The sequence below is a fragment of the Thunnus albacares genome, chromosome 13, assembly GCF_914725855.1.
Source record: "Thunnus albacares chromosome 13, fThuAlb1.1, whole genome shotgun sequence".
Taxonomy (NCBI): domain Eukaryota; kingdom Metazoa; phylum Chordata; class Actinopteri; order Scombriformes; family Scombridae; genus Thunnus; species Thunnus albacares.
Window position 1 is genome coordinate 20,350,181 of NC_058118.1, and position 17,174 is coordinate 20,367,354.

The 17,174-nt window shown below is 37.3% G+C and overlaps 2 protein-coding genes across 10 annotated transcripts in view; both read left to right on the forward strand.

Moving 5' to 3' along the window:
• Window positions 1-4,417, forward strand: part of LOC122995083 (solute carrier family 22 member 5-like) — an 82,016-nt gene extending 77,599 nt beyond the window's left edge. For all 8 annotated transcript variants that reach the window (XM_044370065.1, XM_044370066.1, XM_044370064.1 and 5 more), the window contains 8 exons: window positions 214-368; window positions 512-683; window positions 1,403-1,529; window positions 2,016-2,122; window positions 2,728-2,942; window positions 3,435-3,617; window positions 3,793-3,928; window positions 4,335-4,417. In XM_044370065.1, the coding sequence (XP_044226000.1) occupies window positions 214-368; window positions 512-683; window positions 1,403-1,529; window positions 2,016-2,122; window positions 2,728-2,942; window positions 3,435-3,617; window positions 3,793-3,928; window positions 4,335-4,404 (1,165 nt within the window). In that variant the 3' untranslated portion in view covers window positions 4,405-4,417. The remainder of the gene's footprint in view (window positions 1-213; window positions 369-511; window positions 684-1,402; window positions 1,530-2,015; window positions 2,123-2,727; window positions 2,943-3,434; window positions 3,618-3,792; window positions 3,929-4,334) is intronic.
• A 2,309-nt stretch (window positions 4,418-6,726) lies between these two features.
• LOC122994919 (solute carrier family 22 member 5-like) lies at window positions 6,727-15,735 on the forward strand. 2 transcript variants are annotated; one of them, XM_044369713.1, is made up of 11 exons: window positions 6,727-7,482; window positions 8,254-8,436; window positions 10,647-10,750; window positions 11,314-11,468; window positions 11,642-11,813; window positions 12,319-12,445; window positions 12,962-13,056; window positions 13,553-13,767; window positions 14,415-14,597; window positions 14,711-14,846; window positions 15,473-15,735. In XM_044369713.1, exons 1-11 carry the CDS (start codon window positions 7,276-7,278, stop codon window positions 15,540-15,542), a joined length of 1,647 nt encoding a protein of 548 aa, XP_044225648.1. In that variant the 5' UTR covers window positions 6,727-7,275; the 3' UTR covers window positions 15,543-15,735. The 2 variants fall into 2 exon arrangements, with proteins under 2 accessions (XP_044225648.1, XP_044225649.1); XM_044369714.1 differs by having other exon boundaries at window positions 14,792-14,846.
• The last annotated feature ends 1,439 nt before the right edge of the window (window positions 15,736-17,174 follow it).

Genomic DNA, 17,174 nt, shown 5'->3' on the forward strand with positions numbered 1-17,174 from the left:
ATTCTTCATGGAGCATTTTGAGCCCTTGTGCTAGATGTTGTTTGATATTCCATCTTTTTTCTGTTTTAAATTCTAAATCTGATATACACACAAGAACATAGACATATGTTCTATAGAAATAAAAAATAATAGTCATTTCATAAATGTCACATGTCACATCATAAATGTTATTTCTTTCTTGCTCCTATTTTATTGTTGGTCTTCTCAATACAGATTTGGAAGGAAGCCTGTATTTTTCGCAACCATGGCAGTTCAGACGATTTTCACCTTTGTTCAAGTGTTCTCACCTTCATGGACGGTGTTCTCCATCTTCCTCTTCTTCAGTGGTTTGGGACAGATCGCCAACTACATTGCTGCTTTTGTGCTAGGTACATATAAACACCTCCTCCTTTCCTTTACATTTGATTTATCTACTTTGAATAATACAGCATAAGAATTATTAACATTATCCAACAGATAAACTGTTGATATGTTCACGTCCCTCACTTTGTATTTCTCTTTCTTTCTGCAGGTACAGAGATCTTGACTGGCAATGTGCGGGTCCTGTTCTCATCACTGGGTGTGTGTCTGTGTTTTGCCATTGGCTACATGATGCTGCCACTCTTTGCTTACTTTTTAAGGGACTGGAAATCTCTCCTGCTGGCTATCGCTCTGTCTGGACTGCTCTACATCCCTCTCTGGTGGTGGGTTGCACTCATCACATTACATTAAATTACAAGAAAGATTATTCCCATAACTCATGGTAGAGTTTCAGCTACAGTAGCATGTTGCTTTTGTTATTGTTGGAAATTTGATTCTATTATCATATCATAGTTTTTGTCAAGATGAAAAATGCTCTGTTAAAGTTGAAACCAAAGCAGGGTTGTAAAAACAAAGGTGTACATTATGTTATCAAGCTCCTACATTTAGGATCTGGCTCTGTCAAATGTTAAACTCATGTGTAGATCCCATGAATAATTGACTGGGTTTAACATACAAGAAGCTTTTTCCTGGGAAAAAAAAGAAGTCTGTTCATGACCTGCAAAGGTTTCCCTACTGACTGCATTATAAATATGGACTTAGTGCTTTGAAGAATGAAAGATTACCCATGATGGAACCTCTCCTTAACAAGAAATTTCAAAGCTTAAGTGTCTACCTTTAGTAATAACACTATATATAGCAAAATCAGACAGTTTTAAATGCTTCACATAGGAAATGATCAAATGATGATTATAAAAATTATCACATATTTTGTGCTCATTATTCATTTCAATATTCAATCATTTACAAAACAGCTTTTTTCTCTATTTGTCTTTACTTATACTGTTTGTATTCATGTTGTTTATTGTTTTGTCATTTTAAAGGCTACTTCTGATATTGCCTCACTTTAACTTGTCTGTCTCTGTGTTGATTACTGAGGCAGGTTCATTCCAGAGTCTCCTCGGTGGCTGCTCTCTCAGGGAAAAGTGGAGCAGGCAGAGGCCATACTGAGAAACGCTGCTAAGCAGAACAAAGTTGAGGCTCCTAAGGTCATCTTTGAATGTTGCGGTGTAAGTTGACTTAGATTTAAAGCATTCAGGACCAAACAAAAAAAACGCAAAAAGTGAAGACATGTTGGGGTCTTTTCTTTAGATTCCTTTATCTAAAGTCGCTGTAGGAGATTCCACTGATTTTATTAAGCCTAATTGCAATTAACTGATTTTAGTCAACTTGAAGCTCCTGAAACATTGGCTTCAAATTTTAAGAATTTCTTTACAACATTACATATTTATGCATAAAATAAGCAGCAACTGAAGTTAAATTATTTTTAAGAGTCTGACACTCAAAAACTCATCTAATGGGGAAAAAATGTGACATCTTTTTCCAACTGAGCCCTGCTCACTTGAAATGCATGTAAAATAATCCAAAAAATGTTTTAATTTGGCAGAAAATTGTGTTTTCATGTAACCATCACCCATAGAAGCTGATTGAGAAAATAAGTTGTCAGGGCATTTAAACAAAACATAACAAGTTGACTGATGTTTTGTGTCTTGCAGGATGACGAGAAAAAGTCACTGTATAAAAAAGAGAAACTCCACACTGCCTTTGACCTATTAAGAACCAGCAACATCAGAACCACAACACTGATTCTCTGCCTGGTGTGGTGAGAGCTTATTACACTTTTTACACAAACTTATTGTATAGTATACAGAATTAAGCATACTATATGGACAAAAGTATGTGGCCATCCAAACAAAGCATGTGGAACACTTCTGAAGAAGGCTTTCCACAAGATTTTCAAACCGGGCTGCAGGATTTGTTCTTATTCAGCCCCGTACCAAAAGTACACAAAAGTGTGTCTTCTATATATTTTTGGCAATCTAGTGCATGTTTGAGCACTGCTGACTGCCATAGTGTCTTTTTGTCAGAGTTAGAAATCTTCCAACCCTACACACAGGGTGTTAATAAGGGTATTCTGATCTGATCCAAGTTACACAGTCTGTTCTCAAGTATCTTACTAAGAAGCATGAAGTTAACTAAAACCCTAAATATATCACATTGCCCATCTATTAATGTGTCCTCCATCAATTTGTCCATCTTTCTACTGTAGTGGTCTCCAACTATAATTTATGTATCATACTATTTGTATGTAATAAACTTACAAACTCATGATTTTCAATACCATATGATTGTCAACTACTGATATACTATTTCTGACTCATGTCCCATCCTCAACATCTCTGCTATCTGTATCTGTGTCTTGCCTAGGTTCACTCTGAGTACTGGCTATTATGGCCTGTCCCTGAACACATCAAAACTAGGTGCTGATGCCTATATCAGCTGTTTCATCTCAGCGGCTGTAGAGGTGCCAGCATACCTTTTCAGCTGGCTGGCACTGAAATACTTTCCACGACGACTTTCCTCCTGTTGTACAGTGCTCCTGGGCGGAGTATCCCTGTACTTTATTCAGCTGGTGCCTGAAAGTAAGTAGTGAGAATGAGACATCCACAGTTATAAGAGGCAGAGAATAAATATAATAAATAAAATTAAAATAAATAAGGAGTAAATGTCAGCATTTGGGAAGACAGCAGAGAAGTGGATTACACTGCAGTAGTGGTTTGAGTCTCTACTTACACTTTTTTCACCATAAAACTGGGCTGCCACTGTACTGGGCCACTTTATCTCTCATGAATCCAAGCTGACCAGAAACCTACAAAGTTTTCAGAGCTGCCTTGCAAGCCCACAGGGGTCAGACATAGATTTTTAGAATGACTTTAATGGTCTGTGGACAGTATTAAATCTGATACTACCTACAAGTGAGGGGGTTTATTTTTTAGACGTTTACCTCTCCTTGTCATTTGGGCGTCCCTTTCTACAAATTGCGTAGTAGCTTTACTGTAAACTTGTTGACTTTTCAGGACTCAAATGCGTGACTTATTCTATTTTTAAGATAAACTATTGTCCGTCTCCTTCAGCTTTACCAGAGGTGTCTATTACACTGGAGATGCTGGGTAAATGTGGCTTTGCCTGCGGTACATCCATGATGTTTGCCTACACAGCAGAGCTTTACCCAACAGTACTTAGGAACACTGCAACAGGGACATGTTCTATGTTTTCCAGAGTGGGTGGCTGCTCTGCACCTTTTTTGATACAGCTGAGTGAGTAAACTGCTCTTATATCCCAACATTTTTTTGTTTTAACTTGTGTGGAATGCCGATCTTCCTACATATGCACAGTTTAGATACTGTCATACAGTATCATGCATACAGTACAGACATGTCAGAAAAAACACAAGCTTCTCTCCCATCCTAATTTTCTCTCACCCTCCTACAGGTTCATACTTTAAGTATCTGCCTTATATTATTTTGGGGACTCTGGCTGTTCTGTCTGCCTTTGCCACTCTCTTCCTACCAGAGAGTTTTGGACGACCTCTTCCTGAAACTGTTGACCAGATGTATAAGAGAGAGAGGTGAGATGCTGATAGGGAATGAGGCTGCTACTGTGAAGCTGCAATCTTCTTCTAGACTAATAATCTTTGAAAAAATTAAAATATGCACTTAAGATGTTTTTATTATTACAGCTGTTAGTTAATCAATAGAATATGCCTGTTATATATCTATATATATATAATATCTGTTGTTTAAGGTGTGAAGTAATTACTTACTGTATACATTTAGTTATTATATTATCCTCATCATCCTTTTGCGTAGGCTACAAGTGGATATGATAATGGCGACAACAGTCATTACTGTACATTAAACACAGCTGCTTATGCTGTTATAGTGAAGTTGATAGTTGTGAAGAAATATTCCCAAATTTTAGCAAATTTGCCTTAACCAAATCTTACTTTGTGTGTCTTTTTTCCCCTATACCAGGGTGAAGTGTCCATGCATCACTGGGAAAGAAACACCAGAACCTGTGGTGCTTTCGGAAAGTCAACTGTAGCTTTAATAATTAAGAACAAAACAGATGAAGATGCCTGTTCCTTATATTTAAGACAATTTACCGAGAAAGTAAAGTTATTTCCGAAATGTAAAAGAGGATTAAACTCCCAATGCTGGCGGAACTGTGAAACTGTGAAAGTGCGCCAATTGTTTATATGTTTTTTTTATTCGTGTAAATCTTAAAGTAAATTTTGGTCTGAACTGTCTCAGTCTATAGAGAAGGTTTTCAATAGACCTTTGTATTTAAAAGAAGATGATATTATACTTGGAAAACCAGCCAAATGGATTTAGTGAAGATGAGAATTAGATTCCTGAAGATATCAGCATTAAAGCAAATCACAAGAGGGTGAAGAAAGACCACACCATCAGACATAAGAAGCTGGAAAGGTATTATTCAAGAAGTACAACTTATGGCGAGTCTGACTCACAAAAGAAGACATTTGGAGGATGCATTTGAAAAAAGATGGACTTTCAGTGATGTAAAAAATGTATTATATCATGCATAAAGAATAATATAATAATAATAATAATAATAATAATAATAATAATAATAATAATAATAATAATAATAATAATAGGGATGTGCAGAGAGCCCAGTATTTGTATTGCATCTGTATTTGTTGAGACAGCAAAATTATTTGTATTTGTAGTTGAATAAAAGTGGAAATAGGCGTAATAATACTGTTTTTGTTCTTATTAAACCTCTAATTTTAGGATATTAAAGTGTTAAAAATGTGTTCTTCAATTAACTATTGTTGCTAAGGAGGGTTCCCATGCCAGGTCTGAAACCCCGATCTCCCAGACCACGGACTACACTAACAACCCAGCCAAAGGGCTCAGCTCCACCAGACACATAGACCTGCAAGTATTTATGAAACAGAGACACACAGCAGAGAAGAGAGATGGAGACAGCAATGTAACCTTGCTATGCTATGAGTCTAGACCTGTGCGCTGTTATTTGACATGTTTTTTTTCCCCCCGAAAACAAGTAATTTTAAAAATATTTGTACAAAATAAATATCCATAAAAACCCACTATTTGCGCTTTTCTGAATACTGGATTCGGATTCAGCTCCACCCGTTAGCTTACCTGACCTCCTCCAGCAGGTGAGGGGCCTGAACAGAAAAGGCCCTGTCACCTGTAGTTTTTGGGTTTCACTGAGGAATGGCCAGGAATGACCTACCAGAGGATCTCGGTTTGCATCCAGGCTTGTAGGAGGTCAGGAGGTCAGCTATATATTCTGGGGCTAACTCCCTAAAAGCCTTAAAAGTGATCATTAAAATTTTAAAATCAACCCTAAAACAGACTGGGAACCAATGGAGTGATTTTAAAACCTGTGTGATGTGTCCCCTCTTGTTGGACCTGGTTATGAGTCTGGCTGCGGCATTTTGAATAAGCTGAAGTTTATTTAGGTTTTGTTGGATGAGGCATGAGAAGAGTGCATTGCAGTAATCTAACTGGGATGAAATAAATGCATGAATTACTGTTTCTAAGTTCCTGGCAGATAAAAATTTATTTTGATTGATTTGAATTGTTTTTTGAAAATTTTCTGAGTTGGATAAAACATGATTGGACAACAGAATTAATATGCTGGTCGAAGTTGAGGTGGTTTTCAAAGATAATACCGAGATTTCCACAAGAGTTACTAATGTCTGATGAAACAGGACCAAGATGGAAGGAAATGAATTTCTGGGAGTCTGAGTCTGGACCTATGATAATAATCTTGGATATATCTGATCTTAACTACAGAAAGTTTGACGCTATCCAGTTATTGATATCTGCAGTGGGAGCGTGGAGGTTGTTTAAATGATTAGTGTCATTAGTGTCAAAGTAGAGATATAACTGTGTATCATCAGCATAGAAATGGTAATACAGTTCAGTATTGATTTGGAGTGACTGAGTCACATGACATGGAAGCTATTGAAAAAAATGATGAATTTCCATAAAATCGGAAAACAGATGAAAGATTAAAATCCAATAAAAAAAATAGGTGTATCTTATTTGTCCAGTGTAGTACTACAGTTCAGTATTGATTTGGAGTCACTGGGTCACATGGAAAAAAACTGCAATTATTTTCTATTCAAATATTTATGTAAAATAAATTAATTACACATTAGCAATCAAAATAGGTGTGCTACATGAGACCAATTTAGTAAAAAAAATGTAATCATAATTTTCACTGATATGGGCAACTCAGCACAGAGGTATTGAAAATAACAATGGTGTGATTGTTATTTTCAATACCTCGTGTGATTCAAATTGTAATTTATTGATGGTCCCTAAGTGAAACGCTTGTGGTTCATTCAGAGCGTTAACCCTCCTCTTACGCCAACACTGGGTGAAACTGAGGAAGCCGCTGGGTCCGGAATGATGACTGTCGATTATTCAACTTGAAACCAACTTCACCGCGGTTAACGCAGGCAGGTGATGAGGATTTTTCAAACTAGAGTAAGAGAGGCAGCAGGAGCTAATGAGTCTGTCATCTATTTGGATGCGTGCCAGTGGATAAATAAACCATAAAAGAAACGCAAACTCCTACATGGACAATCGACTTTTTTTTTTTTTTTTTACCTGTGCACAATCTATCCCAAGGTGCGGTCAAACAACCTTTTGGTTTGTTTGATTTTGATTAGGGAAAAAAAGCCAGTATGCTGCTGACATGCCTGTAGGGCTGTGGCTGGTTGACAGGCGAGCTGGGAGGCAAGTCGCTGCATGATTACAGTTTGTCTTTTTTTAACTGCCTGTATGCTGTAGAACCACAAAAAAAACATGGTAGAGCTTTCAGTATAGCTTGCTTGTGTAACTGTACAGGACACAGTTGCAAGAACACAATAGACCTACAGGTAAGGAAGAGGATTCTTGAAGACTGAAGATGAAGGATTATGCTGACAGTATAGCTTTTTTGGGACAGTGGGGACGTTTCCAGCAGACGGTCTTCTTCCTGCTCTGTGCCAGTATCATGCCCAATGGATTCGGTGCTTTTACCCTTGTTTTTGTGAATGACACACCAACGCACCACTGCCTGGTTCCTGACGTCAACCTTACCCAAGACTGGCAGAGTGCTATCATCCCCGTACAGGTAAGTACACGCTGTTCCTTGTTTGCATTCAGACCAAAACCGGTCTGTGCGCTACGCGTCTTATCGGCTGCGAGGAGTGAATGTGGTTAAACTAACCACATAGTCTTCACTCTCGGAGTCTTTTCTTTTGCAAAAGCGAAAGAATAAGCGTGAAAACACTTCAAACATAGTATAAAAATGCGTCTTTGTAATATTCAAATTATTTCCTTGGAATAACTAAATGTTTTAATTAAGTAACACTTTTTCATTTGCCATATGTGCATATAGTTCTAATGCTGCTGTTATGAAAGGTCTAAACAATATAATACACAGGTTAATAGAGGTAAATGGAGGCCAAAACGTTTAGAACAAAAGGAGCCTGTCATTTTCACATGTACAGTATTTTGACTACTAAGAAACTGTTTCAAGTCAAACATTTCATGCAGTCAAACAGAACATGATCTGTTCAATACTTAAACTTACTATATGTAAAATAAGCTGGAATTTTAAAGCCATGTAAGTACATCTCTCCTTTTAGGTATTTACAGTTTGGCTTCAACCTGAATGACCACATTCCAGGATAATTGTTTTTGTATGCAAGGAAAGGTACATGTAGAGTTACTGTAAGGACACAGTTGTCAGCACTGTATTGTCAAAAGCCTAGCCTTGCATTCAAGTTTTAACATACTTAACACTACTCGCACAGTATCGCACCATACAGAATACAGGGATAAGTTCACTGCAAAATAAATGTATTAATAATAATAACATTTGTGTCATTGTGACTGTGAGGTGGTGAATGGGAAACTGGAGCAGAGCAAATGCAGCAGATATAGGCTGGATGTGGTCAGAAATCTCTCTGCTCAGGGATACATCCCTGGCAGGGACGTCAACCTCACTGAGCTGGAGCAGGAGAGATGTGTGGACGGGTGGAGCTACAGCACTGACATCTACGAATCTACTATAGTCTCTGAAGTGAGTGATTGAGTGTGTGTGTGTGTGTGTGTCAAAGACTTGGAACGAGCTTCCTGCCGTATTCTGCTGTTACTGTCGCTGCAGCCTTTCTCCTCATCCCACTATATCCAGCGGCAGCCCCTATTCCTAACCCCCCTGGTCTGTTTGTGCATCTGTCTTGCAGACTTTGTTTCCTCTTGATCTTCTAAGCGTACTGACTCTGCATGCGCCTGCCTTCCTGTGTGTGTGTTGCATGTTTTTTATTGCTCGGCAGGGTGTTGTTGTTGAGTCAGGGGTTTTCCCTGTAGCATTTTAATGCGTCTAGGCTCATTTGTTTGTTCTGTACATAGTGAACAGTCAAAGAAGCAACCCATTTTCAAGGACGCCTCAGTGCCAAAATCATTACAGTGCACCAGATAGTTCTTAAATTCACACAGTGCGCTGTAAAAATGAGTAAGCATCTTTTCTCACTGAATGGAAATGATGCAACCTTTTAGCGTTACAAAACACATTACAGTCAGTCAGCACACCCGGACAATGCTTCCTCATTGTTGTACCTAAATGACACATCTCTGAAAAGAGTCTCTTCACAAGCAAATGTAAGTATTGATATAGCTATATGTTCACTTTATTTAGTTTACTGTTTACACTATAGACTGCGAATCTCAGGGGAGATACTGAGTGTTGCTAATGAGATATAATTATGATGCACTGCCTTCAAATTGTGAGGCTACTCACAGTGTTCCAGTGTACGTTAACTACAGCAATAACTATAATTAACTTGACAGTCTGTAAAATCCGATGTGCTGTGTAGCGGTTCACTAGCTGCACATGAGAGAGACACACCCTTTGCCGTTTAATGTGCTTGCCTCAGTTATTCAGCCCGACCAGTCATTTTTGTCTCCCCATTGCTGACATTTCTGTGACATGATTTGCATGGTTTTATTTAACTATCAGCTGTGGTGCACGCACTGTGTAAGACAATACAGAACCACACAAAAGAAGTTCCTCAGATTTCCTTGTAACAAGATAGGTCATCACATGGCTCAGGTAGGGACGCTAAATGGAAAATTCTGCTAAAGGTGCTATTACAAATGGAGATGTTGTGTCACCACCACATATAAAGGTCAGAAGATGGCATTTAGCACTAGAGACCTTTAAAGGGATGATGCAAAAAAAGAACAGGTCAGCAGGCCAGAGTTCGTGCACAAAAAAGTGATATTTATTAGTAAAAAATATTAACAGAACAGAGGCAAAAATGAACCCCGGGAAATTCAACATAAATAACTTTTAAGCCATAGCAACAAACAATAAAACCTGCAGCGTCACAGCAAGCTGACACCTACTCTCCTCCCTATTGACCACTGAATGGCATTTTACCTTCTCAGCCTCACCTGACTGGAATGTACCACCTGCTCAGGTTACCACAGGGTGAGCCAGACTGATACCACGCTTTCAAAACATAAAGAACACTAATGTAGAATTTCTGTCACTGCTGACAATCACACTTCCCTATGGTTACACACACACACAGCTATGAGCGTGCCCAATTCTACAGAAAGTTATTTACTACAGAACAGTTCTACCTATCCTCCCACATCCTAACAATGCCCAGTTCCTCACTGCTAAGAGGATCTGATGATACAAACCTGTTTCCACTCCCTGACTGAGCAGCTGATCCACCCCCCACAACCCAGACAGAACAACTGAAAACCTGTTCTTGTAGCCTACCATTCTCCTTTTAAACATCTCCTTTAGCAGTGATAGAGAATTCAGTCAATTCCTCTTTTAGGCCTATTAAAATACAAAACTAAACTAAACTACCATCTCATTGACTTTGCTTTCCACCAGTAGGTTAGTTGTCTGTAACTTCAGACTGGGATGATGCACACATATTTGATATATAAGCAAGGAGCTCACATATCTATACTTAAGACAATGTCACTGGGTGGAGAGGTTGGAAAGTCAGAAAGTACTGAGAGGTGAAGTAACGCATTGTTGGTTTAATATTTAGTATATGTAGAAAATATTCATGTATAATAACACCAATTCATCCTTTTAGCATAATCAGACCAGACCAGATTCACCTTAAGGGAGAGGACGTTAGAATAAGTGCCATTTAGAACCAGCAGCAGAGCAAATAGCAAATGCATTAACTCAATAACATCAACATGGACTTCTTCAAGTCCACATATTTCATTGTTCAGCTGTTTTGCATGGATATATTCCAGTTTGACCTGGTGTGCAGTGAGCAGTGGAAGCAGCCGTTCACCTCCACAGTTTTCTTCCTGGGAGTTCTTTGTGGATGCTTCTTCTCAGGACAGCTCTCTGACAGGTACAGCTCCATGTGGTTTATATACAATGCATGCAGTGCTTGGAAAAAAGTACTTTTAAACCTGTGGTTACTTTTTTATACAGTATATCCTATATACTGTACAATAGTTACTGATTGGTTTCTGACATACTATTGATACTGAACACTACACCACTCATTTAAGATCTTGTTGTACCTCCAACTTTAAACAATTGGTTCATTTGATACTTAGAACATAATTTTACATTGAAAAAACAAAACAAAACATTGTGTATATCATTATACAGAATACAAAAGATGACTTTTCTTTTGTGGAGATGTTGTCATTGCATTAAACTGTTTGGACCTGTTGTGTTTTACTGTACATACAATACCATGTACAATGCCATTGAATATTGTTCTATATTTAAGCATAATGTTTGGTGGCTATTTTCATCCAAATAATTTTAAAGTGCATTTAGTTCTCATGTGATGAGCATGTCTGTGTATTATGTTCAGTATACTGTATGTATTTCGGTAGCACAAAAATGTTTTTTTCTTCTAATTTTTCTTGCTTCATGTAATCATTCGACTTCTCTCTACAGATTTGGAAGGAAACCTGTTCTTTTTGCAACTATCGCAGTTCAAACGGTTTTTACCTTTATTCAAGTCTTCTCCTCTTCATGGCTTATGTTCACCATCCTCCTCTTCATCAATGGTTTGGGACAGATGTCCAACTTTGTAGCTGCTTTAGTGCTGGGTACATATGAACATCTCATTCTGTAATTAATGCAACAGTTTTATAAATTTGTCAGTTTTTGAATGCATGCAGATAGTGTAGATAACTACGTTTGTCAAAAATACTGTACATATCTGCCTGCCTTTCACTTATTCACATGCCCTCCATTTTTGTTTCTTTCTCTGTCTGTGCAGGCGCTGAGATCTTGACTGGCAGTGTGCGGATTCTGTACTCATCTATGGGGACGATGTTAGGCTTTGCCACTGGCTACATGATACTGCCACTCTTAGCTTACTTTTTAAGGAACTGGAAATCTCTCCTGTTGGCTTTGTCTGTGCCTGCCCTGGCCTACCTCCCCTTCTGGTGGTGGGTTGCACTCATTAAAAGAACACTCACATTGTTACTGATGTTGTTACTCATAATTACCTCATTATGTATTATCATACATTTCATGTTGTTTGTCTCTTACTAGGAGAGTTTAGTGTTTTGTCAGAATGAAAAATCATCATAAAGTTGAAACCAAAGAGTAAAGACCTGAATGTATGAAGAATGTTTGACTGACTTGCAGACTTCATAAATAATTATCCATGACTATGTTTCTGCAAAAACAAGACATAGTTGAAAGGTATGGATGAGCAAGACAAAGATTACAAAATAAAGGCTGCACTTGTTTTATATCTTTTCATTCTCTCTTAAGATTTCCCAAAAAATGTGCATCCTTTGACATACAAATGTCAAAGTTAAGTTTTGTCTTTTAAGTCCGTTTCATCAAATCTGAACCTCTCTCTCTCTCTCTCTCTCTCTCTCTCTCTCTCTCTCTCTCTCTCTCTTTCTCTCTCTCTCTCTCTCTCTCTGTTGATTACTGAGGCAGGTTCATCCCAGAGTCTCCTCGGTGGCTTCTCTCTCAGGGAAAAGTGGAGGAAGCTGAGGCCATAGTGAGAAAGGCTGCTAAGTGGAATAAAGTTCAGGCTCCACAGGTTGTCTTTGAAGATTGTAGTGTAAGTTGACTTTGACTTATATAAAAGACACACTTTTGGCCATGGCATGGGACATTGTCTTTATAATGCATTTCTTGCCCTTTTCAAGAGACAAGTGAAAAATTACGCAAACAACAATAATAAACAACATATTCCTGGGGAAAACTTTAAGTGTGGCACTCATGTTTGAGCAGGAAGCTCCCATTCTTTTAATACAGATGCCTGTTGTTGGCACTAAAAAGCAATTATCTTATCACTGCCAGGCATGTTGAATTTGGTGTAAACAAAACACCTAGCTCAGACTTGATAATTTATTATTCTAAATAATTCACAAAAAGGAATGTGGATGTTAATTTTGACACGTCTAAATTAACTCTTTGATATGTATGACCTCAGATTAAACAGTTGATTAAATGTCAAAGTAAGTACAGAATATTCTCAGGTGGATTTTTAGAACATCTTACAGTACATAGATGGGCTTTTGAGGTTTAAATGACACAAGAAACAAAATAAGAATGAGGTTTTGTTATTTTGCAGGCTAATGACACAAAGACTAAAGAAAACTATGATATCTTCGACCTGCTGAGGAACAGCAGCATCAGAATGACAACACTAATTCTCTGCTTTGTGTCGTGAGTAAACAGTCAATCCTCATAAACTCGCAATGAAATCTTTTTGCATTATGAACAGTTACTACGATGACCAGGATACCACATTGCACTGCACCTTACAAAAACATGAGTGAATGGACAAAAAAAAACACTGCAAAGACACAAAATATAAGTCAGATTGAGAAAAACTTTCAACAACCATCATGGCATACAGAAACACACTGCAAACACAGAAAAAAGAAAATATAAATGCTGAAAATCAGTTCTACTGCCGATCTTGTAGTGATACCAGCATTAGTTGAATCAAGAAGATTCAACTAATGCTGGAAGATTCTGTAATTAGTTTATAAAATTTTATAATTGTTCTTTTTTGCTAGGAGTGAAGGACAGATAGTGGGCTAAGGTCCAGTGGTCATGGTCTTCCACTGCAGCTACAGACAGTTTGTGACAATAAATGGTATTTCTATGCAGATTTCTATTCAAACATGTCTGCCCTCTGTATCGTTGTCCTGCCCAGGTTCACAATGATTACTGGATACTATTGCCTGTCCTTCAACACATCCCAACTCCATGCTGATCCTTATATAAGCTGTTTCATCTCAGCGGCTGTTGAGGTGCCAGCATACATTTCCAGCTGGCTGGCGCTGCGTTACTTTCCACGACGACTGTCTGTCATCAGTACCTTGCTCGTTGCAGCAGTGTCATTGTTCTTAATTCAGCTAGTGCCTCAAGGTAAGAAGAAAAATATATGCTTAGAAATACAAGAGACTGACTGAGAGTTCTCTGACATAAGGAGCAAAGCTGAAATCATAAGTGGGAACACTAGGACTGTGTTCACAAGTAGTTTTTATAATAGTATAGTAAAATAGTCACATAACTAAAAACTTATAGTGACTTGATCATTTTTTTAATGGTAAGCAACAGGAATTCATAATACATCCTGCATCAGAAAAGTGGAGTAGACACGTACATCCCGTAAACTTCAAACAGGTGCTGGACCAAAGAAACAATGTAACAAAGAAAGACAAAGGTCCACACACTGTCGTTCCCTTAGATGCAGTTTATTGAGACATCCACCAGTGACGTTTCGAGCTACATGCTCTTCTTTGGACACTTCAATAAACAGCATCTAAAGGAGCTACAGTGTGTGGACCTTCATCTTTCTTTTTTACATCCTACATCAGTTCCTTGAATCATCATGAGTCATCCATTAGTTATGGTTACTCAAGTGTGTGTTTTGTAATGCAGACGTTGGGGTAAAGATCTCCAAACACTGAATTACATGTAATTAATCAAGTGCTCAAAACTTTATCAGGGTTTTTATGTACTTCTATTGTGTTCTATTCAGTTCAAAAACAAACAATTTCCTCTTCCATTAGGCTTATCAAATCTGTCTCTTGCACTGGAGATGCTGGGTAAATATTCCATTACCACTGGTGCCTCAATGATGTTTACCTATACAGCGGAGCTTTACCCGACAGTGCTCAGGAACACAGCGACAGGAGTCTGCACTACTGTTTCCAGACTGGGAAGCTGCATTACACCTTTTTTGTTGGATATGAGTGAGTAAAATGGGTTAAGATATTAATTCCCCTGAATCCAGACATTCTGTAAATGCATGTTTACAAAAGACTCAGATCTTTCCCCGTCTTAATTTTCTCCTCTCCTTGTACAGGTTCATATTTTAAGTATCTGCCATATATTACAATGGGGACTCTGGCTGTTATGTCTGCCTTTGCTACTCTCTTCCTTCCAGAGAGTTTTGGACGACCTCTACCTGAAACTATTCAACAGATGTCTCGGAGAGGAAGGTGGGTTTCTTAAAATATACACGATTCTCCTGGGCCAAACTCATGATTATATATGAAAAGATGATATAGTGTAAGTCTAACATTCACTATAGAAAAAAAAAATCAGAATATGGTAAAAAGAAAAAAAAACACCTTCATGGACAGATTTTATTTAATATTTAGTGTGTCCCACTAGTTACATATATTTAAACTAAGGAGAATGAAGCTGATAAATGAATCTGCAGATGGCATATTATAAGAAGACATATTAGTAAATGGAATTTAAAAAAAGAAAATCCTGTAAACAAATCATTTTACAATTTCACAAAAAAACTGTTATTTACTCATAATTCTGGGGGTTTTTTTTGCATAGCATACAAGCAAATTTAATTTATTCAATGTTTCCAATTCAACAATTTATGAAGTTGTTTTAATTGACCACTGAAAGAGTATTTTTATTTTAAGTGGATGTGATAAAATGACACTGTAGTAAATGCAGCTGCTTGTTAGGATGATAATAAAGTTGATGACAGTGAAGAAATATTCATGCTTTTTTTCCCCTCCTCTTAGTAGCCCCACATTCAATGCAAAATACTAAAACAAATAATGTTTTGTTTGTTTGTTTTTGTCTTTTCTCACCATAACAGGATAAAGTGTCCATGCATCAGTAGAAAACACACCCCAGTGCCTGTGGTACTCTTGGACAATCCTCTATGATTATCTAGTGTATGCATATAGCTGAGATGTTGGTCTTGCTATTGAGTATCATTACTATTGTTTACATACATTATTACAATTTTTATAAATTTAGTAAGTTTTTCACTGAAAGTGAACCTATAGTTTTCTTTTTATTACATTTAATAACATTACTTTATTCTTCTCAATGGGGTGTAAATTGAGAAATATTACATGTGACCATTTTGAAATAAATATTTTGTTATTAGGATAAAGGTTTATTGTCTTAGTCTGTTGTTCTTTATCTGTGTATACAGGTATGAGTTATCTCAAATGGCAAAGATTAATACAGAATATTCATTAGAAGCTCTTAATAGGTTTTAAGTGTCAGACAAAAGATTGAAGTGCTATTAAAAACAAAAAATATAAGTACTGGCTCACATACTGAATAACAGATAAACACATTACATCTGAAATAAGCATGTTTTTGGTAAGATAAATAAATATGAATATATTATAGTTTCATGTAGACATGCATATACACACTACAGGTATGTTGTCTTAAATCTGAGGTCATAGTCTTTCATCCAACAAACTCTCACCTGCCTGTTTCACAGTGAGCTTGGCTGCTCGAAATCTTCAGATCACTGTTTTGATGTTCAAGTGAAGAATGTTGTCCAGTCATGCTTCACTCAACATAATCTCCAAAATCAGGTCCTTCTTGTCTACTACTGATTTACAGAAGGTCATACATTCATTTATTTTTTAGACAACTGCACTTTATGCTGGTATCAGTCATAGCTCCTTCCACTGCTGCTACCTGAATTTTAACCTTCATTAAGGAACACATTACTGGCTACCTGATATTTTCTGTATTTATTTTAAAATTCTACTGATCTCTTTTAAAGCATTAAATGGCCTTCCAAATTATATCAATGATTTGTTGACTCCCTACATGTCTGGGAGTCTCCCAGGCACATAGTCAATAAGTTGTCATCCACAGATCTGTGGATGGAGCTTTGCTGGTTATTCTTAGGTCTCGATGACCGAGCCTTTGCTGCTGTTAAAGCCCCCAAACTGTAGAATTCTGCCTATTGTGATAATACAGGCTACATCTTTAGCATCTTTTTAAATCTCGTCTTAAAACATTTTATTGGAAAGTGTTCATGAATATTTAATATGTTTCTGGGTTTTATCATCCTACTCTGGCCTTTTTATATTTTTATTTAACTTTATTTTGCTGTTGCTGTTATTTTTTCTTTTTTTTCTGTAAAGCACTTTGTAACTTTGTTTAGCAAAGTGCTATAATGTTTATTATTTACAGTATATTTATGACTAGATGATGGTTGCAAGATGAAAAGGATCACCAAAGTTGTTAGAATTCTTCATGAGGGGGACATGAATGTCTGTAACAAATATCATGGTTCTCCATCTAATAGCTGCTGAGACGTTTCATTCAAAATTACAATTGTCAACCTCTTGGTGTCACTAGAGGAAAAGTTTTGGGACCACCAAAGTCATTAGGATTCATTCTCTTGGGACACACAGCTGTCTGCACAAACTCTCAGTGCAATCCATTTTGTGGTTGTTTAGATATTTCAGTCTTGACCAAAGTGGTGGACCAACCAACAGACATACTGACATTGCTGTGCCACCCAAAGAGCAAATAAACAC

Excerpts from the sequence above, each read along its gene's own strand:
- LOC122994919 (XM_044369713.1), top strand. The coding sequence starts at position 7,276 with ATGAAGGATTATGCTGACAGTATAGCTTTTTTGGGACAGTGGGGACGT. Across the intron at positions 7,483-8,253 it reads GTGCTATCATCCCCGTACAG|GTGGTGAATGGGAAACTGGA; the intron begins GTAAGTACACGC and ends TGTGACTGTGAG. Across the intron at positions 13,768-14,414 it reads AATTCAGCTAGTGCCTCAAG|GCTTATCAAATCTGTCTCTT; the intron begins GTAAGAAGAAAA and ends CTCTTCCATTAG.